The sequence below is a fragment of the Octodon degus genome, unplaced genomic scaffold (assembly GCF_000260255.1).
Source record: "Octodon degus isolate 3935 unplaced genomic scaffold, OctDeg1.0 scaffold00073, whole genome shotgun sequence".
NCBI classification, from domain to species: Eukaryota; Metazoa; Chordata; class Mammalia; order Rodentia; family Octodontidae; genus Octodon; species Octodon degus.
The window spans coordinates 1,587,669-1,610,390 of record NW_004524649.1 but is presented as its reverse complement, the minus strand read 5'-3'; the positions used below and the strand labels follow the sequence as shown (position 1 = coordinate 1,610,390).

Here is a 22,722-nt window from a genome sequence, read left to right as displayed (position 1 = left end):
TCCTCCTGTTTTCAGCCTCCCCAGCACTGGGATTACAGGCATATGCCACCATGCCTGGACTCGATGGCCTGTTCAGCATCCCCCCCATGGGCGGGGCCAGCACTGCATGTGATGCAGGGGATCAAACTCTGATCCCTGTGTTTGCCTAAGCAGGCACTTAGACCACTATGCTACCTTGCTGGCCCATCAAGTGCTGGGATTTTGAGCAGGCACCATCACAGCCACTGAGATTATTTTCTTGTGTTTATGAACTCTAACTCTAGTTCACATACTTGGCCCATTTTTTTTCCTCTTCAGTTTTTAGGTTTCTTGTTATTGATTTCTGAGAACTCTTTATATATGTACACTCTAGAGTGATTATTTGCAGGGGTTTTTTGTTTGTTTTGCATTTAGTTTTTTTGAGACAGGATTTTGCTATGTAGTTCAGGCTGGCTATGAACTATGTAGCCCAGGTTGGCTTCAAACTTGTGTGGATCCTCTGACTTCAGCCTTCCAAGTTCTGGGATAACTGGCATGTGCAACCACGCCAGGCTCTTTAAATCCTAACTTTGTCATTTGCTCACTCTGGGACTTGAAGGCCCCATGCACCCTCTGTGGCTCAATTTCTCCATGTGTCAATTGGAGTAAGAGAAGTCGCTCTCCAATGATGGTAGCCTTTCTCTTCCCTGCAGGGTCGCAGCGGCACTTCCAAGGCCAAGAAGCCCCCAGGGGAGAACGACTTTGACACCATCAAGCTCATCAGCAACGGCGCCTACGGGTGAGCCACCCGGGGCTCTGGCGGGTGGGCAGGCTGGTGTCCCAGAGGTGACACTAGTCCTGTCCCCTCCGCAGGGCTGTGTACCTGGTGCGGCACCGTGACACGAGGCAGCGCTTTGCCATGAAGAAAATCAACAAGCAGAACCTGATCCTGAGAAACCAGATCCAGCAGGCCTTCGTGGAGCGCGACATCCTCACCTTTGCTGAGAACCCTTTTGTGGTTGGCATGTTCTGCTCCTTTGAGACGCGGCGTCACTTGTGCATGGTCATGGAGTACGTAGAAGGTGTGTGTTCGTGGGCTGCACGGTGACTGGCTGACTTGTGCTTGGGGACAGGGTCTCACCATGTAGCTCAGGTTGGCCTTGAACACAGGGAGATCCTCCTGCTTCAGCCTCCTAAGGTCTAGGATTACAGGCGTGGGCCACCATATCTAGCCCTGTCTGTCTCCCCCGACTTTTTTTGTTTTGTTTGCTTATACTGGAGACAGCATCTTGCTATGTATGGGTATTCCAGGCTGGCCTTGAACTCACTATGTATAGCCCAGGCTGGTCTTGAACTTGTGGTGATCCTGCAGCTTCAACCTCCTGAGCACTGGGATCACACGTGTGTGCCCCCAAGCCCATCTTGCCTTCCCTCTTTGTATCCATCCAGCAGCCACGGACCTGTTCAGCCACCAGCCCTGTTTATTTGCTTCTGTCTGCTTTCCGTTTCATTCAGTGTAGATGTACCCGTCCGAAGACTACTTAGCCCTCCAGCTAGCCCCCTTCCAGCTGTAGCTACCTACCTACCCCTGCAGATATGCACCGCCTCTTAAATTATTTTTTATTTATTTATTTATTTTCTGTATTTAGGACAGGGACTAAAGGATGTACAGGGTCTTACTACGTAGATCGGAGTCATAGTAATTCTCCTGTTTTCAGCCTTCCAAGCATTGACATTACAGGCGTGCACCACCATGCCCAGTCTCAATCTCAGTCTCAGCGCACCCTGGGGTCGGGGCCTGCAGGGCACACCGGGGATTGCACTCCAACCCCTGTGCTCTGCCTAAGCAGCTGTGTTAGTCCCCTGAGCTATCAGGCTGGCCCTTCTTTTTAAATTAATTAATTAATTAATTAATTATTAACTACTTTTTTTAGTTCTGGGGTTTGAACCCAGGCACTCATGCATGTTACAAAAGAGATCTGTCCATGAGTCCTGGCTCTGGCCCCCCCCCCCTTTTTTTCTTTTAGTCCAAATGCCTTCAGGGCAGGTTTGGCTGGCTTGAGTTGTGGGGATCGAACCACAGCAACCTGAGCCTGACTGCTTTGTTGAAGCAGCCACTTAAAGAGCTGAGCTAAGGGGCAGGCCCCCTGGCTCCTTTAAAATACATGTTTATTTACTTATTTATTTACTCTGAGACAAGATCTCATGTAGCTCAAAGGTAATACTCCTGCCTTAGCCTCTGGAGTGCTGGGATGACAGGGGTGGACCGTCACTTCTGGCTTTAAATTTTATTTTGAGATAGGTTGCCTCACTAAGTTGCTCCAGGCTGAGGGTGAATTCACAGTCCTCCTCTCTCCATTTCCTGAGTAGGTGGATCAGGCCTGCACCACTGCGCCTAGCTCCTATCCATATTTTTATTGATTCATCTATATTTTATTTTTTTCTAAATCTATGTTTTTGTTTTTGGTTTTTTTTTTTGGCAAACTTTATTAAATTTTGAATCATTATAGGGTACTGGTATCTCTTATTGCAGCCTAGACTCTCAGGATCAGAGGGGCGGTCAAGTGGCAGTGGTGAATTTGGGTATCTGGTCTCCCAAAAGTACCAGCCGTTCAACCCCTGATTCTTCAATGGCTGCCAGGCGGATCACCCCTCCACTGGAACCATCCCGCTCCATGGCCAAAGCAAGAGCATTGGCAGTGAACTGTAGACACTCCTCCTTGGTCATTCCTTTCCGATAGGTAGCATCAACACAGCCATAGATATATGAGCTCCCGGAACCTCCAATGGCAAAGGCCTGCCTTACCATCATACCTCCCATGGGAACTGAGTAGACCCGCCCTCCTTCTTGAGGGTCCCAGCCTGCGACGATGATTCCTGCCATCAGCTCTTCCCGGTATCGGTAACACATCTCCTTAAACAGGCTGGCTGCTGTGTGTACCAGTGGAGGCTCGTTCAACTCAATGCTGTGGAAACCAAGCTGATAAGTGACAGCATCTGCTACTGCCTGGGTATCAGCAGCTGAACCTGAGCGGCAGCAGAAAATTCGGTCATGAATAGGAGTCAGCTTGTCAGTCACTCGATTGGCGATGTAGGACCCAGTGGTTGTTCTGGACTCCGCCCCCAGAACCACGCCCCCGTCAAACTTCACAGCCATGATCGTGGTCCCTGTGGAGACTTCTCGGTTCTCCCAGTCTGGGGTGATGGCCTCTGGCCCCCAGGCGGGTGCAGGTCCCATTCCTCCAGCTTGTAGCACGGTAGCCACCGTTTTTCTCTTCTCTAAATCTATGTTTTAAGGGTTGGTAAGATAGCTCGGCTGACTAAGCGCCTGCTTAGGCAAGTACAGAAACTGGAGTTCGATTCCCTGCACCATATGGTAAGCTGGCCCTGCCCCTAGGTGCGCTGAGCCGACTGCCAAGACTGGGCATGGTGGCACACGCCTGTAATCCCAGCACAGGGAAGGCTGAAGACAGGAGGATCACTACCAGTCCGAGCTGCTTAGTGAGACTCTGGACCAAACACATAAAAAATAAAAAGTAAAACAAAACAAAATCTATATTTTAATATCCATCTCACTCATCTATTTATCTGTCTACTATGTTATCTATTGTCTGTCTCTGTCGTACTACCTATTCTGTCTTTATCTCTCTGTGTCCCCTTCTGTCCCCATCTGTCTGTCTCTCTGTAACAGGAATTGAACCCAAGACCTTCCTCTACGGAGCTACAGTCCCTTCTCACTTAGTTCCTTTTATTTTGAGGCTGAGTCTCAATAAGTCACTAAATTGCCCAAGCTAGGCTCAGAGTTTTGACTCTCCTGCCTCAGCCTTCTCGAGTTCTGGGATGACAGGTGTACGCCGCTATGCCCGGCTTCTATCTCTGTTGTGCTATTCCCTACCACCCATCGCTCTATTACTCCTATCCTCTGTTAACCACCTGTCTTTCTGTGACACTACCACCTGCCATTTATCCATTATAGATGGTCCCGCTAGTGTATTTCTACCACTGTCCTGCATTTACCATCTATTTATCTATCATAGCTAACTAGCTCCCCCAAGAACCCACAATTTGCCCACCAGTTTCTCGACTCATCCCTCTCTCCATCCATCTCCCTAGCAGCGACCTGTCTACCCCATCACACATACCTGTGTTTCCTAGGACACTCATGTGACACCACAGGGCACAGCTCTGCTACCTCCAAGCCTTAGCCAACCTGCAAGTCACTCAACAAACATCTCTCTTGTGGTCTCCCTTATGCCACCTTGTGCTTTAGACACTTTTTTTTTTTTTTTAAAGCAAAGAAAGATTTATTTAGCTCACAGTTAGTGCAGGTTTCTGTCCATACTCAGTCTCTGGCTCCAAAAGTTGGAGGATTTTTTTTTTTTTTTTGGCTAGTTGTGGCTGCCTTAAGGACGGGTGTGGTTTGGCTTGTGGGGCTGGGGAATCGAACTGTGGTCCTGTGCTCCTGACTGCATTTGCCCAAGTGGTGCTTTAAACAACTGAGCTATAGGGCAAATCCCCGAGGCACTGTTTACATTTGGGTCCTCACGGAGGACAGCAAGGACCTCGAGGCTGGAAGAGGCGGTGTGGATGTTATATCACCTGCCTGACAAGTGTAAGGCCGTGAGTTTGGTTCCCTGTACGACCAAAAGAAGGGGAAAGGAGGATGTAGAGAGGTTGGGCTGGCCAGGCAGGGCCCTTCAGAGTCCAGAGCATGCTGAATTTTATTCCACTTTTTTTTTTTTTTTATTTAGTTTTTGGTGGAACCGGAGACTGAACTCAGGCCCTTGCGCTTTCCATGCAAGCGCTTATTCTACTGAGCTATCTCCCTGGCCCCTGAATTTTATTCCAAACACAACAGAAGCCCCTGGAAGGTTTCAAGCCCTGTTGACATGCTCTGACTTATGTTTTAGGCAAATCCACTTGGCTGGGTGTGGTGGCACACACCTGCCATCCCAGCTACTTGGGAGCCCGAGACAGGAGGATCTCAAGTTCAAGACCAGCCTCAGGCACTTAGGGGGGCCCTGTCCGAAAAGAAAATTTTAAAAGGGCTTGGGGTGTAGCTTAGTGGTAGAACATCTGCCTCATATATATGTGGTCTAGGGCCTCATCCCTAGCACTGAAACCGGAAATCCATTTCCTGCCCCAGCAGGTCAGAAACAGGGAGACCAGGGTAGTGGAGATGATACCAGGCCAGGGATGAGACTGGAACTGAGAGATCTCTTGATGAGTGGTACACTCTGGAACACTGCCCTCAGGCCCTCCTGGGCATGGGCAAGCCCAGAAGTGTCACTCACCAGTCACCCCAGCTGGGTGTGGTAGTGCATGCCTAAAATCCCAGCACTGGGAAGGCCGAGGCAGGACAATCACTGCAAGTTTGAGGCCAGCCTGGTCTACATTGTGAGTTGAAGGCTAACCTGAATTGCCTAGCGAGACGCTGCCTCAAAAAAAACAACCCCCCATACGGGGCCAGTGAGATAGCTCAGCTGACTAAGCACCTGCCTAGGCAAGTACAGGGACTGGGACTCAATTCCTGGCACCATATGTCACATTGGTCCCACCCCCAGGCACACTGAGCCGGCCACCAAGACTGGACGTGGTGGCGCACATCTGTAATCCCAGCACTGGTGGTCTTGTGGGTTAGCTCAGTTGTTTAAAGCGCCTGCTTGGGCAAACTGAGTCAGGAACAGGGGACCAAGGTTCAATACCCCGCTCCACAAGTCACACCAGACCCTAAGGCAGCCTGAGCTAGCCAAAACAAAAAAAAAAACAAAAACAAAAAAAATCCTTCTGTAATCCCAATACTGGAGGGGCTAAAATCAGGAGGATCATTGAGTTGCAGCTGTGTAGTGAGACTCTGTACCAAATACCAAAAAAAAAAAAAAAAAAAAGTCACCATACCTGGATTCTCAGCGTAAATTGGGTATCAGAATTGGGGTTTGGCTAAATGCAGATTCCTGCCCCCTGCCCTCAGAGTCTGAAACCATCTAAATCAGACTTTTATTTATTTATGTATTTATTTTATTTTTCAGACTTTTTTTTTGGAACCAGGGATTGAACTCAGACCCTTGCGCTTGCCAGGGAAGCACTTATTCCACTGAGCCATCTCCCTGGCCAGACTTTTTTTTAAAAAAGGAAAGAAATTAAAAACTGTATTGATTCATGGGGTAAAAAAAAAAACAAAAAACAAAAACCAACAAAAAACCCCACTGTCACCTTCAGGAATGGCTGTATCTGGGTGCTTTAGTCCGGTATCAGGAACCTCTTATCTCCTGGAACTTTTCCCTTCCCTCCCGTGTTCGGGTTCCTTCCAGACAAGCTGATGTAGATTACAGATTCTATCTGTGACTTCAGCAATCTTTGTGATAAAAGAACAAAAATCCTGAGGGTTACTCCCTGGAATGGCCTGCTTTGCTGACCCAGGTGCTATACCTGGCAGGAGATCTAGCACTTGGAAGGGGGAACAGTTATTGGAGGGACCAGAGTATCAGGATTGGAACCGGCATGGGAGCTCAGTGGCAGAGTGCTTGTCGAGCACGCATAAGGCCCTAAATTCAATTCCTAGCACTGCAGAGACCAAACCAGCTGCGTACAACAGTAAGGTGGTGGACAGCTGTAATTTCAGCACTCTGAGAGGCTGAGGCAGGAGAGTTGCAAGTTTGAGCCCAGCCTGGGGTGTGACTTAGCAAGACCCTTTCCCACCCTGAAAGGAGAGGGAAAAGAGAGAACCCTGGGAGGCGGGTGAGATAGCTCAGTGGTCTAATGAGCCTGCTTAGGAGAGTGCAGAGAACAAGATGTCATCCCTGGCACCACACGCAGTGCCAGCCCTGCCCCCAAGGTAGACTGAGCCAGCAAAAAATAAAATAAAATAAAATAAAATAAAATAAAATAAAGCCTGGAAAAGGGCAACTCCCTGTGACAGCAAGGCTGAGAGAGGCCCTCCCTGGGCCTCAGTTTTCCCCATCTACAAATGGGTGCAATGGAAGGTGCTTACTGGTGCTTCGGTTTGTGTCCTATGGTCAACTCTGGTCCCAGGTTCTTCCCTTCTCATATGACCCTGTCACCTGGCCTGCAGGCGGCGACTGTGCCACCCTGCTGAAGAATATTGGGGCGCTGCCCGTGGAGATGGCGCGCATGTACTTCGCTGAGACGGTGCTGGCGCTTGAGTACCTGCACAACTACGGGATTGTGCACCGGGACCTCAAGCCTGACAAGTGAGCTTGCCCCTGCCCCTCCCCCGCTCCCTGCCTCTGGGCGCCCAAGCTGTGGCCTCGCCCCTGAGACCCACGCGTGTCTGCAGCCTGCTCATCACCTCCATGGGCCACATCAAGCTCACCGACTTTGGGCTGTCCAAAATGGGGCTCATGAGCCTGACCACCAACCTGTACGAAGGCCACATTGAAAAGGACGCCCGGGAGTTTCTGGACAAGCAGGTGTGTGGTGGGCGTGGAAGTCCCTAGGGTGGAGCCGCCCGGCAGAACCCCAGGGACCCACGTCCTGGGGGGGTGCGGCTGTTGCTGGAGGACCCCTGCGGCCAGGGCGCGGGCTGACCACCTGCCCCCAGGTGTGCGGGACCCCCGAGTACATCGCACCCGAGGTCATCCTGCGCCAGGGCTATGGCAAGCCGGTGGACTGGTGGGCCATGGGGATCATCCTCTACGAGTTCCTGGTGGGCTGCGTGCCCTTCTTTGGGGACACTCCGGAAGAGCTCTTCGGACAAGTCATCAGTGGTACGTGCCTCCTGCGTGGCTGGCTGGGCCCCGCAGCCCCCCAAGTCCCCCTCAGCTTCACGGTGCCTTGCAGATGACATCTTGTGGCCTGAGGGGGACGAGGCGCTGCCCGCAGATGCCCAGCTCCTGATATCCAGCCTCCTGCAGACCAACCCGCTGGTCCGGCTAGGGGCAGGTGAGGCCTGTGGGTTGCCAGCCGGGGAGGGTACCCTGGGGCAGAAGTCAGCAGCTGACAGGCGGCGGCCGTGTACTCTCACCGGGTCCCTTCTCTCCTAGGTGGCGCCTTTGAGGTCAAGCAGCACAGTTTCTTTCGAGACCTGGACTGGACCGGACTGCTGAGGCAGAAGGCCGAGTTCATCCCCCACCTGGAGTCGGAAGATGACACCAGCTACTTCGACAGTAAGTAGTGATGAATCTAGCTAGTGGAAGCTGGGAAGAAATCTGCGGGCACCTAGATGAAGTGGGGGTGGTCCTGGGGGTGGAGCACGTGGGCGTGGTCTGGCCTAGGGGCAGGGCTAGGATGAGAACTGGGTAAGAGCTAAAAGCTAGGTAAGAGCTGGGTGTGTGGCACTAGTGCTATCGTCTTAGCACTCTGGGAGGCTTATGACAGGAGTCCAAGTTCGAGCCCAGCCTAGGTGTCTTGTGAAACCCTGTCTCAAAATACAGAATTCAGGGCCAGCCAAATAGCTCAGTGAATTAAAGCCCCTGTAAGCAGGAGCAGGGGCTGGGGGTTGGATCCCCGGGCCTGCTGAGATGGCAACTAAGACTGGCTGTGATGGCACACGCCTGTAATTCCAGTTCTTGGGAGGCTGTAAACAGGCAGATCACTATGAGTCCGATCTAGTAGTGAGATCTTGAACACCCTGTAGACCCTCCCCTAAAATACAGAGAGTACAGAGAGTACAGAGAGAGAGAGACAGACAGACAGACAGACAGACAGAATTTTTAAAAAAAAGGGTTGGTGATGTAGACCAGTGGGAAGGCAGGCCCTGGAATCAATCCTCAATACCATGCGCACACAAACGCTCATGCACCTGAACCCAGAGGAACTGGGGTGAGTTAGGGGTGGAGCCTGAACAGGTCAAAGTCAAGCCTGGGCAGGACCAAGAAGAGGAGACAGGGCTTGGAGCAGTGTGGATGGAATCTAGAGGCGCAGCCTACCGGTAGTGGCGCTAGACAAAGGACTCTTTGGAGCAGGAGGCGGAGGTGTGGCTGAGCTGCAGGCCTGGCTGGACTGGGTCCTGCCTTGAGATGTGGTCTGTTGGGGCCCACAGTCATGGCCTGCGCCATTCCCCAGCCCGCTCGGACAGGTATCACCATGTGAACTCCTATGACGAGGATGACACTACAGAGGAGGAACCCGTGGAGATCCGCCAGTTCTCCTCCTGCTCCCCACGCTTCAGCAAGGTGGGGCCAGGCTGTGCTTGGGGTTGAAGTTGTGGGGAACAGATAGTGGTAACAGCACAGTTCCAAGGCCTGAGGTCTCATACTGGATAGATCATTACTGAGGAAGGGGAGTCAGGGATGGTGACACCTGAGGGTGACAGGATGAAGGTTTGAGGGACAAGGTCCTCAGCACTGAGAGGAGTAACCAGCCTGGAGGGTCATGCAGAGGAGGCCTACCCCAGCCTGTGACTAGGTCATGGCCTGGTAGAGCTGGGGAGTAGCCCAATACTCTGTAAAAGGGCTGGGGCTGGGGAGATATCTCAGCAGTATAAGCGCCTGCCTGACAAGAGCAAGGTCCCAAGTTCGATCCCTGGTACCGCACACACACAAAAAAGGGATGGGGATGTAGCTAGGGCAAAGGTTCTGGGTTAGATCCTGCATCAAGAAAATAAAAAGGATGAGTAATGGGGCAGAGATGAAAGAGGGTTGCTTTAAAGAGCTTTTGAGATGGACGCGGGGCCCAGCCTGGGAGTGGACAAGTGCAGTGTGATGATGGCACCTGGGGAAGATGGGCGGGGCTAGGTGGCTGGGCTAGGCCTGACTTGTAGGCGGGCCATGAGTTACCTGGGCGGAGCATGGTTTTGCCTGGTCCAGGGTCAGGAAACCGATTGGGTATCGAGCAAAGGCAGGACCTCTCTTGTAGGTGTACAGCAGCATGGAACAGCTGTCTCAGCACGAACCCAAGACTCCCGTAGCGGCAGCAGGGGGCAGTAAGCGGGAGCTGAGCACCAAGGGCCTGGAGGAGAAGGTGGCCGGCAAGCGGGAGGGGCTGGGCGGCCTGACCCTACGCGAGAAGACCTGGAGAGGGGGCTCCCCCGAGATGTGAGCAGGGTAGGGCGGGGCTGGGGCGGGGCCTTAGGGGCGTGTCTCCTCTGACCACGCCCCCTCCACAGTAAGCGCTTCTCAGCGTCCGAGGCCAGTTTCCTGGAGGGTGAGGCCAGCCCGCCGCTGGGTGCCCGTCGGCGGTTCTCTGCACTGCTGGAACCTAGCCGCTTCAATGCCCCGCAGGAGGATGAAGATGAGGTCCGGCTGCGCAGGCCGCCCCGGCCCGGTTCTGACCTCTCAGGCTCACTGGAGACGCGCGCGCCCAAAGAGGCGGCTCCAGGGGAAGGCGCCCCCAGCGCCGGGGACTCAGAGGCCAGTGAGTCTCTCCTCCTGCGCCTTTCCCAATTTCCCAGTGGCGACATATTCACCGCATAGTGAGGCTAGTGCTGTTTATAAAAGATCTCACATGCTATTGGCGCACAGACCCGAGACCTCATTAACATGACACCCCCCCAAAAAAAAAACACCACTCAGTGCCCTCCCAGAGCGGGACACGCACACAGAAGTCTTCCTCCTTTATATGAGAAGCGGTTCTGAATGCTCTGCTCAGATGCAACTCACAACCCAGTGGGGAAGGGCGTGCGTGGGACGAGCACTTCGGGCAAAATAAGCCCCTGGCTGTAGCCCAAACCCTAACCCAGCTACTCTTTTGCAGCTGAAAGCCCACGCCCAGGTGACCTTTGCCCACCGTCAAAGGAAGGGGACCCTTCTAGTCCTAGGGCCACCAATGACCTGGTTCTGCGCAGGGCGCGGCACCAGCAGCTGTCAGGGGACCCTGCAGTAGAAAAGCGGCCTTCTCGAACTGGGGGCAAAGTCATCAAGTCAGCTTCAGCCACAGCCTTGTCTGTCATGATTCCTGCAGGTAATGCTGAGCCCTGACTATCAAGTGAAGGAATGCCCAATTTTGTGCAAGGGCAGGCAAAAGAAAATGCTAGTTTTCCCAGTCCACAATGATTGATTCCCGGAAGGACCAGTGAGAATCTACTCTGGGACTTTCCCTTGGGAGAAGGGAAGAACAAATATTCTGGCATTGTTTCGGGTTGGTCCTGATATCTGACCATGGTTCTTTGTCTGCAGTGGACCCACATGGAAGTTCCCCCCTTGCTAGTCCAATGTCCCCACGATCTTTGTCCTCCAACCCGTCCTCACGGGACTCCTCCCCCAGCCGGGACTATTCCCCAGCTGTCAGTGGACTCCGCTCCCCCATCACCATCCAACGATCAGGCAAGAAGTACGGCTTCACACTTCGAGCCATCCGTGTCTACATGGGTGACTCCGATGTGTACAGTGTCCACCATATTGTTTGGGTAAGCGCCCCCAGATGGGTTTCGTGTCAAGGGTATGGAGCAGACAAGTACCTCAGGATGAGAGATGATTGAAAGCTGAATCTATGCAGTATGAGTGAAATCCTTCTGAGACTCCCTCTTTCACCAACCCTCAGTTTTTCATCTGCAAAATGGGGAGAAAAATGGCTATTTGGTAAATTGTCACGAAGATTCTGGTGCAGGCAAAGCCAGGTGTGTGGCACATAAGCTTGTTACCAATCCTGCTACCCTTGTCTCCAGCATGTGGAGGAAGGGGGTCCTGCCCAAGAAGCAGGGCTCTGTGCGGGGGACCTCATCACTCACGTGAACGGGGAACCTGTGCATGGTATGGTGCATCCTGAGGTTGTGGAGCTGATCCTCAAGGTGAGAGCAGAGAGGGTGCAATGGGTGGAAGGTGGCTGGTTTCCAGGCAGCCCCTTGCAAAGCATTCCTTTCCTTCTTCCCCCAGAGTGGCAACAAGGTGGCCGTGACCACCACACCTTTTGAAAATACTTCCATCCGCATTGGCCCCGCAAGGCGCAGCAGCTACAAGGCCAAAATGGCAAGGCGGAACAAGAGGCCCTCTGCCAAGGAAGGCCAGGAGAGGTGGGCGATCCAGGTGCTAAGCAGTGGGCGGGGCTAAGGTGACTGAGGTCCAGGGGAGGACCAGAGAAGGCAATGCCACTGAGACTGATGAGTTAAGAGGAACTGAAAATGTTAAGAAGTCAGGGCCAGGAGCTGTGCCGTCTTCTGAGCTAAGCAGAAAGCACTGTGGGCGGACCGGCAGCAGACATGGAGTCGTGGGAGGAAGGAGTCCAGTCACAGGTCTTGCCCTGTTAGATATGTTTGGATAGCCTGGGAGGGGCTAGCCTAAGAGATTTCTATCAGGAATGAGTGTGCCAGGCAAGACTGTGCCAACTGAAGTAGTCATGCTTGGGTTAAGAACAGGATGCATTCCAGTAAGTGTGATGTTATACTTTCTGCTTGATCAAACATCATAGAGTGAGTTTCACACCTCAAGTTTCACACCTTGTTTGGGTAAGCGCCCCCAGATGGGATTTGTATCAAGGGTATGGAGCAGACAAGTACCTCAGGATGAGAGATGATTGAAAGCTGATACACTTTCATGTGGCTATTGTGGCACAGTATATGTGGTCTTCCTTGAGCCAAATGGCGATGTGTGCTGCATGCCTGTAATTTATTTCCTTATGGATTGGAGGAGGTAGGAGAGGTGGATGGATGCAAAGAGTGTTTGGTTTTATATATTGTGTTGAGTGCTGGGGATGAAACCCAGGGCCTCCCACATGTGAGGCAAGCTCAGGCATTGTGCTACACCCCCAGCCTCAAGACTGTAGTTTTGCTCAGTGGGCTTGGGCTGGACACCAAGTGGCATTCTGAATGAGATGAGCCAGATAAGGCTGTCAAGTAAGTTAATCCTAAGAGGTGGGTTGTAGTAAAAGGAGGGGCCGGGGAAGTGGGGTGGCAGAGGACTTGGTTTTGTTTGGATTGGTGTTTCTAGCCTCAACTGGGCATGTCCAGTGGATGAAAGGAGTAAAGTGGGACTGCGTCCAGGGAAGAACTTTCTGCCTTGATTTATAGATTGTAGCTAAACTGGATGTGATGGAGATTCCTGTCATCTTAGCACTGGGGAGTCAGGAAGATCACTGTGAGTTCAAGGCCAGCCCAAACTACGTATCAGGACCCTGTCTCAAAAATAAAATAAAATAAAATAGGGGCCGAGGAGATGGCTCAGTAGAATAAGCACTTGCCTGGCAAACATATAGGGCTTGAGTTCAATCCCTGGTTCCATAAATAAATAAATAAATAAATAAAATAAATAAATTTAAAAGGGCCAGCCAGATAGCTCAGCGGATTAAAGCACCTGCTTAGGCAGAGCACAGCGGCTGGGGTTTGATCCCGACATGCTGTGCCAGCCCCGCCCCCGAGGCATGCTGAGACAGCGCTTGAGACTGGGTGCCGTGGTGCTCCCTGTAATCCCAGCGTTTGGGAGGCTGGAAACAGGAGGATCACTATGAGTCCTATCTACGTACTGAGACCCTGTAGACCCTGTCCTAAAAACATGAAATGAAGGAAGGAAGAAAGAAAGAAAAGTTGTAGCTGAAAGGGCCGTTACAGGTGCTGTCTTGCTGCCCAGAAGTGGGAGGAGCCGGGAGCTCTGGAGTTTGGTCAAGGGTAGGTGGCCATCTCTCTTCCCCAGCAAGAAGCGCAGTTCCCTTTTCCGGAAGATCACGAAGCAGTCGAACCTACTGCACACAAGCCGCTCACTGTCATCACTGAACCGCTCACTGTCGTCCAGCGACAGCCTCCCGGGCTCCCCTACGCATGGGTTGCCAGCGCGCTCGCCCACGCACAGCTATCGCTCCACACCGGACTCTGCCTACCTAGGTAGCTCTGCATGGGGCACCGTGTGGGGTGGGGTGGCAATTCCTGGGGACGTTCCTGAGCCGTGCGCCTCCTCTGGTCCGCAGGTGCCTCATCTCAGAGCAGCTCACCTGCCTCGAGCACGCCTAACTCACCGGCATCCTCTGCGTCCCACCACATCCGGCCCAGCACGCTGCACGGGTTGTCGCCCAAACTGCACCGCCAATATCGCTCTGCACGCTGCAAGTCTGCTGGCAACATCCCACTGTCGCCGCTGGCGCACACTCCGTCCCCGACGCAGGCGTCACCGCCCCCGCTGCCAGGCCATACTGTGGGCAGCTCACACACCACACAGAGCTTCCCGGCCAAGCTGCACTCGTCGCCGCCCGTCGTGCGTCCTCGCCCCAAGAGCGCAGAGCCTCCGCGCTCACCTCTGCTCAAGCGCGTGCAGTCGGCGGAGAAGCTGGGCGCCTCTCTGGGCGCCGACAAGAAGGGCGCACTGCGCAAGCACAGCCTAGAGGTGGGCCACCCCGACTTCCGCAAGGATTTCCACGGGGAGCTGGCGCTACACAGCCTTGCAGAGTCCGACGGCGAGACCCCGCCTACAGAGGGACCTGGCTCCACGCGGCAGGTAGCAGTACGCCGCCTGGGCCGCCAGGAGTCGCCCTTGAGTCTGGGCGCGGACCAGCTGCCTGTGGAAGGCACCTCTAGGCAGGGGACCTCGAGCAAGGACAGGGAGTCCCCTGGTGGTGGGGTCGAGGCCTGCACCCCACCCCGCACCACTACCCTTGGAACCCGGACCCTGGAGCGGGATGTGGGCTGCACGCGACACCAGAGTGTGCAGACAGAGGACGGCGCGGGTGGGATGGCCAGGGCTGTGGCTAAGGCAGCACTGAGCCCGGTACAGGAGCACGAGACTGGCCGGCGCAGCAGCTCAGGTGAGGCTGGCGCGCCCCCAGTGCCCATCGTAGTAGAGCCCACGCGGCCTGGGGTCAAAACCGTGGCACCCCAACCTCCAGACACGGACCCCAAGGCATTGCAGGAACCTGCAACCCATACAACGGTGGCACCCGAGGCCCCGCGGGGCCGGGAACGCTGGGTACTGGAAGTGGTGGAGGAGCGGACCACGCTGAGCGGGCCTCGCTCCAAGCCCACTTCCCCTAAGCTCTCCCCGGACCCCCAGGCCCCAACGCCATCCTCCACGAAGAATGCACCCAGCATCACTGCAGGGTCCCCAGTGCCACCCACTTCTCTTCTGGTCCCCAGCACCAAACCTGACGCAGGCCTCAGCTCTCGAGGCCCTGCTGAAGCTATGCCTCTAGTAGGCTTGACCAAAAAAGGGGTGCCCAGCTCCGCGCCCCCAGGCCCATAGCCAAGGAGCCCATTGGTCCTTCTGTACAGCCACCTGTATACATTGTACACATATAAATAAAGTGTGTCCATACTGTGGAGCTTTCCGGGCACACCTTCTTCCCTGGTAAGTTGAAGCATCAAGTGCACCTTTCTCTTTGCCCCTGGACTGGTTAGGAGAGGAGAAGTGGGTTCCCAGAAACCTGAACTTCTCATTTCTAACCTTTTTACCTGCTGCCCCAGGCCCTTAAGACCAACAGAGGAAGGCAAGTGTAGTGGTTGTAATGCCAACACTCTAGGAGGCTGAGGCAAGAGAATCTCAAATTTAAGCCCAGCCTGGGTATCTAATCAATTTAAGGAGGCCATGCCTTGAGGGGAGGGGGGAACCTGTATATATAGTTCAGTGTGATGGCCCTGGGTTTAGTTCCCAACACAACCCAAACAAAACATCCTACACCCACCTGAAGAAAGGTTAACAGCTTCATTCACCAATTTCCTTTTCTCTTCAATGATCTTTGAGTGGTACATATTTCCATTTTGCAGACAAATGGGCTGAATCGCAGACAGGATAAGGCACATAAGGTCATACAAGGAGGGAATGACTTGGAATTCAAACTTAAATCCAGGACTGGATACAGCTTACTGTACAGCACTGGCTTAGCATGCACAAACTCTGGGTTCTATCCCCAGCACCATAAGAAGAACAAACTCCAGTCAGTCTGGTTCTTGAGCCTTTGTTCTTTACTCTCCTGGCTTCTTGGCCCTGGGGTTGTCCATACATGGATTAAAAGTCTTCACCAGAGGCTGGAAGGCCTTCCAGATAGCCGGCAGCTGGGCACACAATGTGCCCCCACCCCGATGCTCCTCTCCGTGGTTCCGATTCATGTCACCTATGCAGGCCCACTGCTCCCTGGGGGCCACACACCACTTGGAGTGGTCCTCTGTGGAATGGAAGGTTGGTCCAGCAGGCCCAGGGAAGCTCGTCTGATTAACATTCAGAACTTTAAAGGGACCAGAACAGTTGGATGGCAGGGTACCTTGAGAATTTGGCCAGAATTGAACCTGCAGGTCTGCGCCAAGAGCTTCTGCCAACCAGCCAGCATACAGATCTGCAGAGGAAGAGAAGAGTACAGGCAGTGGCAGGGCAGGGCCCTTCATGAATGCCCTAGGCTGCATCCCTTCTCTAAGGGCAAAGGTCAGTTCTCAGCAACTCTTAGCCCAAGAATGGCAAGAAGAGCGCTTACCAAATCCTTTTTGTGCCTTGTTTCATTCCCAACAATCCTTTAAGTTTGGCCCTTCCACTTTTTAGATAAGTAAACTGAAGCTCAGGTTAAATCATATATCACACAGTCAGAAGCCAGGATGTGGGTCCAGCTGTGTCAGTTGTGTGCCTCTCGTGATTATGGTTTCTAAACAGACCTGGTCCCTGTCCCTGGCTTGCCCTAAGCCCCGGGCCCACCAGACAGCTCCTCCACAAAGGAAGAGCTTATCTATCATCACTCACCATCTCCAAACTTTCCAGCTTTGGCAAAGCTCTGGAATTTAATGCCTGCCTGTGATATGAGTGTTACACTGCTGTTCCAGGGTTCCTGGCGAATGTGTTGGCCTCTGGCCACATCCTTCAGGCCAGGGAATTTCTGGGCAAAGATGCCATCCAACTTGTGGTCAAAAACGAAGGGGAAGATGTAAGCCAGTTGTCTGCCTGGAGGACAAGTGCAAGAGGAGGCTCAAGACTGTGTCACTCCCAGTTCTCACCCACAGATCCAGGCCTCGCCTGGCCCCTAACTCAACTCACCAATCTTTGTGAACTCAGTGAGAGGAAAAGACACACAGATTAGGGTCTGCCCATAGGTTTGGGCATTGTGAGGCCAGGTGTATGCACCAGAAGATGGAAGTGGTGGGAAGCGCGGCACACTGTGGATCAGCCAGAAGCCCCCTTCTTGGTCCAGGAGCAGGATACCTGAAGCAGAAGAGGGAAGTAAGGGGGGTTGTTCGAGATAAACTCAAGAAAACAGGAACACCTTCAGTTTGTGGGGGCATGGACAAGGTACAGACAGGAAATACGCTCAGGCTGCTTGCTGAACCCCAGAGCAGGTTCCCACACTATGCAAATCAAAAATTACCTTGGAAGCCAGGCACAGTGGTGTGTGCCTTTCATCGCAGCACTCTGGAAAGCTAAGACAGGAAGATTCAAAGTTTGAGCCCAGGATGGGTTTAAGAAGACTTCGGGTTTTGTTGGTTTGGTTTTTGGCTTTTGGAGAGAGTGTCTCCCTATGTAGTTCATGCTGGCCTTGAAGTCACTATGTAGCCCAGACTGGCCTCAAACTCTTCTGGTTGATCCTGCCATGTGCACGACCACACTCAGTTTGGGACCACAAAGCCCTCTTGGAGCCCAAAATCAAGACCTCACCCTTCGCATGCCCATTGCTGGAAGTGTCCGGAGCCCACACCGGTTTGGGCGGCTGGTCATTGTACAGCAGAAAGGCGAGCTGGGGGCAATGGACGGCAATTGTGAAGGTCCCTCCGCGGCGGGGCACCCCAACTTCCCTCCCAGGTCCAGCTTGCCCCCCACCTGGCTGGCATTGGCCCGATACAGTGGCTGCAGGCTGCGGCCCACAGCACCCTCAGAGCTATTGATGGGCCCCGCGCCGTCGCGCCAGCCTCCCGAGCTACCGTCCAGGTAGCGGTAGCGCAGTCCCTTCCTCGCCTCATTTCCGGGGCCGCTCTGGGCCGGCAACTTGTAGATCACGAACCTGCAGGGTGGGAAGGCACGGGAGGCTGGAGGGGAGAGAAGAGCCAGCTTCCCCACGGGGCGTAGTGACTCAGGGGCTCCCCACCCCTGCCTGCAGTGCCCGCCCTCGCTCACCAGTCTACGGGCTGCCCGGAGTCCCCATAGCAGCGCAGTGCCCAGCCGGGGACCCACAGCAGTGCGCCTAGCAGCAGAGCCACCAGAGAGACCATGTCGCTGCGTGTAGGATCTTGTGTGTCTGGGTCACGCGAGCCAGTCACGAGCCCCAGACGCAGCAACTTCCTCAAAATAGCCCAGCAACCCAGACCCGCACGACAAGAGGTGACAACTAGCTTCAGGAATGGGGCAGTGATTTGCCCCTCAGCCTGCGGCACTGGAGGAGGGGCTTCCTTCCGGCCCCCAGGCCCCGCCCCTTCCAGGCCCAGCCTTTGCGGCAGCAGATTCCATGAGGAGTCATCCTGACCACGCCCCTTGTGGGCAAATCACGCCTCCGATTGGTCTTCTCGAGCCCCGCCTCCGTTCCGCCCCTTGGTGGCTAATAGAGATGCTTGCTCTTCCCTAGCTTTTTGATTTAGCATGTTTGAGGGCTTAGTTTCCTCTCTCTCTCTCTCTCTCTCTCTCTCTCTCTCTCTCTCTCTCTCTCTCTCTCTCTCTGTCTCTCAAGAGCCCTAGCTCTTGTTATCTTTTGCACTCTTAGTGGGCACTCCTTTACAGTTTGGACATCCTGGGCTTCCCCTGAACTGGGCAACCGGTCACTTTGCATTGTGTTTGAGCAAAGGGTGATGGGGCTTTGGGGTTGGGCTGGTTTTCTTTTGTTTTGTTCTGTTTGCAGTACTGGGGATTGAACCCAGTAGTTTTGCACTGAGTTATGTTCTCAGTACGTTTTTATTTTTTATTTTGAGATAGAGTATCGCTCAGTTGCTGCCTCACCCTCCAAGAGTGCTGGTATTGCAGGAGTGGTCAGCATAACAGGCTGGGGCTTAGTGCTCTTAAGTGGAGGGAGACTAATGAATGACCTTGAGTTCCGAGCTGGAGACCTAATGATTTTGAAGAAGTGGGGGAATGGGGTGTTTTCCTGAAGCAAGGGGTGTGTGGCTGAGCTGTAAGACATAAATTTGTCTGCCTGTTTCCGTATCAGAGTCCTCCCACCTGATAGCACCCAAAACCAAGTCATGACAACGCTGAAGCTTTATATAGGAAGGGCGTTTTGGGGGACCCATAACCATTGATGTGGAGCCTTTGCTGACTCAGGGTCTGGGAATGTCTCCTCCTCTCACCCTCTAAGGCTCTTGGTGCTAGTCTGAGGGTCCATCTGAGCCTGTTACTCTGGGATTCACTGTTACTGTCCGAGTTTCCTGCGTGGCTCCCGGTGGCAGGGGACATGTGGGGGTTTCCACTGCAGGGCCCCCAGGTCTGTTTCTGAGTCACCTCTGGATCTTGCAGTGGAGGAGGCCATTAGTTTGGATGAGTCCAAGTGAGGGTCTGTCCTTGGGAATCAGCCCTGCACCAATCTCTTCTCGTTCCGTCCTTGTCCCTGGCAGGATCCAGCCCCAGGACAGAGTCACAGGTGGCGCTTCATGTGCAGAGCCAGGTGGTCAGAGCGGGAGAAGGCGCGCGGGCAGAGCTTGCAGCGAAAGGGGCGCTGGCCCGTGTGTTTCCGGTAATGGCGAGTCAACTCATCAGAGCGCGCGAACCTCCAGCCGCAGCCGTCCCAGGAACAGGCATATGGCTTCTCCCCTGAGAGGCAAGGAGGTCCTGAGTGCCAGCAAGGAACGCACCACATCCCTAGGGTCCCTACATGTGCAACAGCCCACTACTCAGTCTTGGCCAGGACTAGGGGAGGCAAGGGGGCAGCATTCTGCACTAAGGTGCAGAATTTAAGGAGGCACTAGATCTCGGGCTGGGCCTACCCGGTGACCTGGACTATTGTTCCTCACACCCCCAACTGGGGCACATTTTCTCCTTTCCTGGGCCTACATGCATCTTCCGTACCTCTGACTGTCCCACTTCCTATACTCTAGTCCCTTACACATGCTTCTTTTTACTGCCCCACTCCTGCTTTCAGTCCAGCCCCGCTTTCAGCTCCTACTGAAAACCAGGGAGCTGAAAGCTGCTGCCCAACTTTGCCCCTGGCCTTGGTCTCAGAGCCCCCAATCATCTCTGGTTTCAGGCCCTGATTTCAGCCCTTTCTTTGGGGGGAGGGGAGACACGACTCTTTAAGTTGTTATGTTGCTCAGGATGGGCTTAAACTTCAGATTCCTGCTCTGGCCTCCCAGAGTGTGTATCTCCTATGTCCTCTGCTTGCCAACTCTGTCCTCCTACTCTTTAGTCCCGTATGGACGTCTAGGCCTCATTCTCCTTAACAAATGCGGCCATAGAAACAGATTCATCCGCTAGCCTCACTGCCAGGGCTCCAGCCACGCCTTCTCATTCTGGCCCCACCTCCATGCCAAGCTACCAAGCGCCTGGGCATACTCCTTCCTGGCTTCAGCGCCCTTGGCATTCCAAGCTTGCACCCTCTTTGAAGTCCCTCCTTTAGCTTGTCCCCTACGACACTCGTCCTGCTTTTTGCTCTTTCTTAGGCTCCGGTACTGAAATGCTCTGTCCGGATCTGCCTGCTGCATCGCTGTGCTGGGGTCTGGGTTTCCCCGCTAAACTTCGCGATTCTTACTGGCTCCCTTGGCCCCGCCCATTGCTCGGTGACGTCTGGACCCGCCCTCTGTCCGGTATTTTGCCCTTGGCCCCTCCCTTCTGGTCCCCGCGCGGGCCCCGCCCCCTCACCCGTGTGCGTGCGCAGATGCGCCTTCAGGTGGGAGCTTTTGGTATAACTCTTGCCGCAGCCCGGGTGCGCGCACGTGTGCGCTGCCTGCCTCTTTCGTGCCCACGAGCGCCGGCAGCGTTTCTGGGGGGCGCCTTCGGCGATCACGCTGGGGTCTCCTGAGGTTCCCACGAGTCTGGCCCCCACTGTTCCAGGTCCCAGACAGCCCAGGAAGGAGGGGGGTGCGGCGGGGCTGGGCGAGGGCGTTGGGAGCCCGCGGAAGAGCTGGAAGTGGCCCTGGTACTGGGGCGCCGGGTACAGTGGAGCGTACCCCGGCAGCAGCCCGTAGGGGGCGCTCGGGGCTGCGGGCAGTGCAAGCCCGGCGGGCGGGAAGAAGCCGCTCGCGGAGCTCGCTGCCTGCCCCGGGTACACGGGCTGCAGTGCTAGCGCCTTAGGCTCGGGGCTGGGACCCGGGGCCGCGAATGGGTCCGGGGCGCGCACCCAGCCCGCTGGCTCCTCGGGTCCCCCGAACCCCGGCACCAGGCCCGGGCCGTTCACATAGGCGCCCAGAGTCTCGGGGGGCGGAGGGTACTGCGCCCCGGTCGCCTCTCCAGGGCTCAGGGCGCAGGTCCGCGGCGCTCCTCCCGGGTCAGGGCTCGGGAAGCTGCTGAGGAAGAGATCCAGGTCCCAGGTGGGATCTGCGTCTCTGTCGTCATCCTCGTCTTCCCCCGGTGCGTCTTCCGACTCCGGGCTTACATGAAGGGGCGGCCCCATAGGATCCGGGGGACCCGGGCCCAGGTCCTGTGCCTCGTCTAGGCGCCACCACTGCGGGAGGGAGCACAGGCCTGAAGCGTTCGCAGATACCGGTGCGCTGCACCCACACCGTGCGGATCAGACACCCCGACGGCACTCTGGCCAGAGGTCGACCCAGAGGAATCTAGTTTGCCTGTCTCCCCACACTGTCCCCCTCCGCCTCCCCCAGCTCAAGACAGAGGTCGATCTAGCCTGGCTGGAGACAGGAGATAAGACTTCCATTATCTGGACCCACATTCAGGATGGGGGCAGAGATGGCTGGGGGGTGGGGTGGAACCCAGTCTTGACTCAGTTTCCCCCAGACCCTCCCCCTTTTTCTCATCTTCATATAAGATTTTTTCCTGAGCCCTGGATTTCTCCCAGGCCCCTTTACCATTTCCTTCAGATAGCTGGGACATCATCCACCTGAGCCTACACCTATCCGGAGGTTAGCAGAGAGCTCAGTTTTTCATTACAGAAATAGGCTACACTTAGAAGCTCAGATCCCTAGGCTACCCGCCCTTCAGACCACATTCAGATCCCTCACCTGCATGGAAGGGGGACCCCAAGGCAAGATGCAGGCCCAATACCAAACAAACTCTGGCTCCCTGGCCCACCTGGCTCCCGCCTGGCCGCACCTTAAGCAAGTCCTCCTGCGTGTCCGGGCAGGGCCCCAGGGTGGTCAGCGTGCTGATGGAGGGCAGGGCAGTCTCAGCGGTGGCCATGGCTGGCAGGTGCCTACCCGGGCCTCAGCCCTCTGCTCTCTTGGCTGCCTCGTGGGCTCTGAGGCTCAGCGGGCCCCTTGAAGGGCTCCTCTCTGCCCTCAGCTGATTGGCTACCGCCCCTGATAAGGCCCAGGCAAGGCGGGGGTCACCATTTCTGGGGAATAGACCTCAGCCTGTGTAGAGCTGGGCCTTAAAGACAGACCCTATATGCCAGGCCAACTCAAGATGTCAGGAATTGGCTGGTCCTGGGGCCAGGGGTCCAGGAACCCCCAAATAGAAGCAGAGTCCCCAAGGAAGCACAGGTTTGAGGGAGTCTTCTCTCAGTTTACCTTCCTGGAGAAGGGATGAGAGACAGAAGTGTTCTAGGAAGGAGCTATGGGACCCTATATCCCCTAAGTGAGGCTGTCCAGTTCTACCCCTCCTCAAAAGACAGCCATAACCGTGCTGATGGCGGGACTTGGCACAAACTCTCTGCAGTGCATTATCAGCCATGCCAGATGCTGGAGGCTGCTATCAGGTGAGGGCCCCAGAACAGCCAGAGCCCTGTCCCCTGGTGAGTGGGAGGGCTGGGGGTTGGGCCTGCACTTTCCTGTGGCTTTAACTTGCCTGCTCATGAACCCCCAGGGTCTGATCCCCTCAGTGGGAGGGCGCCTCTGCCAATCAGCCCACTGTTGCCTAGTGTAGGAGCTCCAGGGGACGCTGTGGG

General features: G+C 54.8%; 4 protein-coding genes across 5 annotated transcripts in view; 1 reads left to right on the top strand and 3 right to left on the bottom strand.

Annotated features, from left to right (window-relative positions):
• Mast1 (microtubule associated serine/threonine kinase 1) overlaps positions 1-15,089 on the top strand; it is a 32,450-nt gene extending 17,361 nt beyond the window's left edge. The window contains exons 11-26 of the mRNA XM_004635554.1: positions 672-757; positions 832-1,040; positions 7,031-7,169; positions 7,256-7,388; positions 7,520-7,685; positions 7,759-7,860; positions 7,962-8,084; positions 8,983-9,092; positions 9,775-9,953; positions 10,025-10,272; positions 10,612-10,818; positions 11,034-11,263; positions 11,522-11,644; positions 11,730-11,866; positions 13,479-13,666; positions 13,750-15,089. Coding sequence (XP_004635611.1) covers positions 672-757; positions 832-1,040; positions 7,031-7,169; positions 7,256-7,388; positions 7,520-7,685; positions 7,759-7,860; positions 7,962-8,084; positions 8,983-9,092; positions 9,775-9,953; positions 10,025-10,272; positions 10,612-10,818; positions 11,034-11,263; positions 11,522-11,644; positions 11,730-11,866; positions 13,479-13,666; positions 13,750-15,014 — 3,645 coding nt within the window. The 3' untranslated portion in view covers positions 15,015-15,089. The remainder of the gene's footprint in view (positions 1-671; positions 758-831; positions 1,041-7,030; positions 7,170-7,255; positions 7,389-7,519; positions 7,686-7,758; positions 7,861-7,961; positions 8,085-8,982; positions 9,093-9,774; positions 9,954-10,024; positions 10,273-10,611; positions 10,819-11,033; positions 11,264-11,521; positions 11,645-11,729; positions 11,867-13,478; positions 13,667-13,749) is intronic.
• Positions 2,519-3,218, bottom strand: LOC105742784 (proteasome subunit beta type-6). Its single transcript, XM_012515672.2, has one exon. It carries the CDS (start codon positions 3,194-3,196, stop codon positions 2,519-2,521), a length of 678 nt encoding a protein of 225 aa, XP_012371126.1. The 5' UTR covers positions 3,197-3,218.
• Positions 15,090-15,458: 369 nt separating the features above from the next.
• Dnase2 (deoxyribonuclease 2, lysosomal) lies at positions 15,459-18,130 on the bottom strand. 2 transcript variants are annotated; one of them, XM_004635640.2, is made up of 6 exons: positions 17,859-18,130; positions 17,565-17,745; positions 17,403-17,481; positions 16,788-16,952; positions 16,497-16,694; positions 15,459-16,101 (listed from the first exon to the last, which is right to left on the bottom strand). In XM_004635640.2, the coding sequence occupies exons 1-6, from the start codon at positions 17,951-17,953 to the stop codon at positions 15,734-15,736; spliced, it is 1,086 nt and encodes a 361-aa protein (XP_004635697.1). In that variant the 5' UTR covers positions 17,954-18,130; the 3' UTR covers positions 15,459-15,733. The 2 variants fall into 2 exon arrangements, with proteins under 2 accessions (XP_004635697.1, XP_023575814.1); XM_023720046.1 differs by lacking the exon at positions 16,497-16,694.
• A 1,159-nt stretch (positions 18,131-19,289) lies between these two features.
• Klf1 (Kruppel like factor 1) lies at positions 19,290-22,031 on the bottom strand. Its single transcript, XM_004635553.3, has 3 exons — positions 21,930-22,031; positions 20,523-21,324; positions 19,290-19,478 (listed from the first exon to the last, which is right to left on the bottom strand). Exons 1-3 carry the CDS (start codon positions 22,014-22,016, stop codon positions 19,303-19,305), a joined length of 1,065 nt encoding a protein of 354 aa, XP_004635610.1. The 5' UTR covers positions 22,017-22,031; the 3' UTR covers positions 19,290-19,302.
• Positions 22,032-22,722: the final 691 nt, after the last annotated feature.

Coding starts and splice junctions, on each gene's coding strand:
- LOC105742784 (XM_012515672.2), bottom strand. CDS start 3,196: ATGGGACCTGCACCCGCCTGGGGGCCAGAGGCCATCACCCCAGACTGG.
- Dnase2 (XM_004635640.2), bottom strand. CDS start 17,953: ATGGTCTCTCTGGTGGCTCTGCTGCTAGGCGCACTGCTGTGGGTCCCC. Junction 17,746..17,858: donor TCCGGGCAGCCCGTAGACTG/GTGAGCGAGGGC, acceptor CCCACCCTGCAG/GTTCGTGATCTACAAGTTGC. Junction 16,102..16,496: donor AGCTGGAAAGTTTGGAGATG/GTGAGTGATGAT, acceptor CTTCCTCTGCAG/ATCTGTATGCTGGCTGGTTG.
- Klf1 (XM_004635553.3), bottom strand. CDS start 22,016: ATGGCCACCGCTGAGACTGCCCTGCCCTCCATCAGCACGCTGACCACC. Junction 21,325..21,929: donor CGCAGGAGGACTTGCTTAAG/GTGCGGCCAGGC, acceptor TCCCTCCCGCAG/TGGTGGCGCCTAGACGAGGC. Junction 19,479..20,522: donor GCATCTGCGCACGCACACGG/GTGAGGGGGCGG, acceptor CTTGCCTCTCAG/GGGAGAAGCCATATGCCTGT.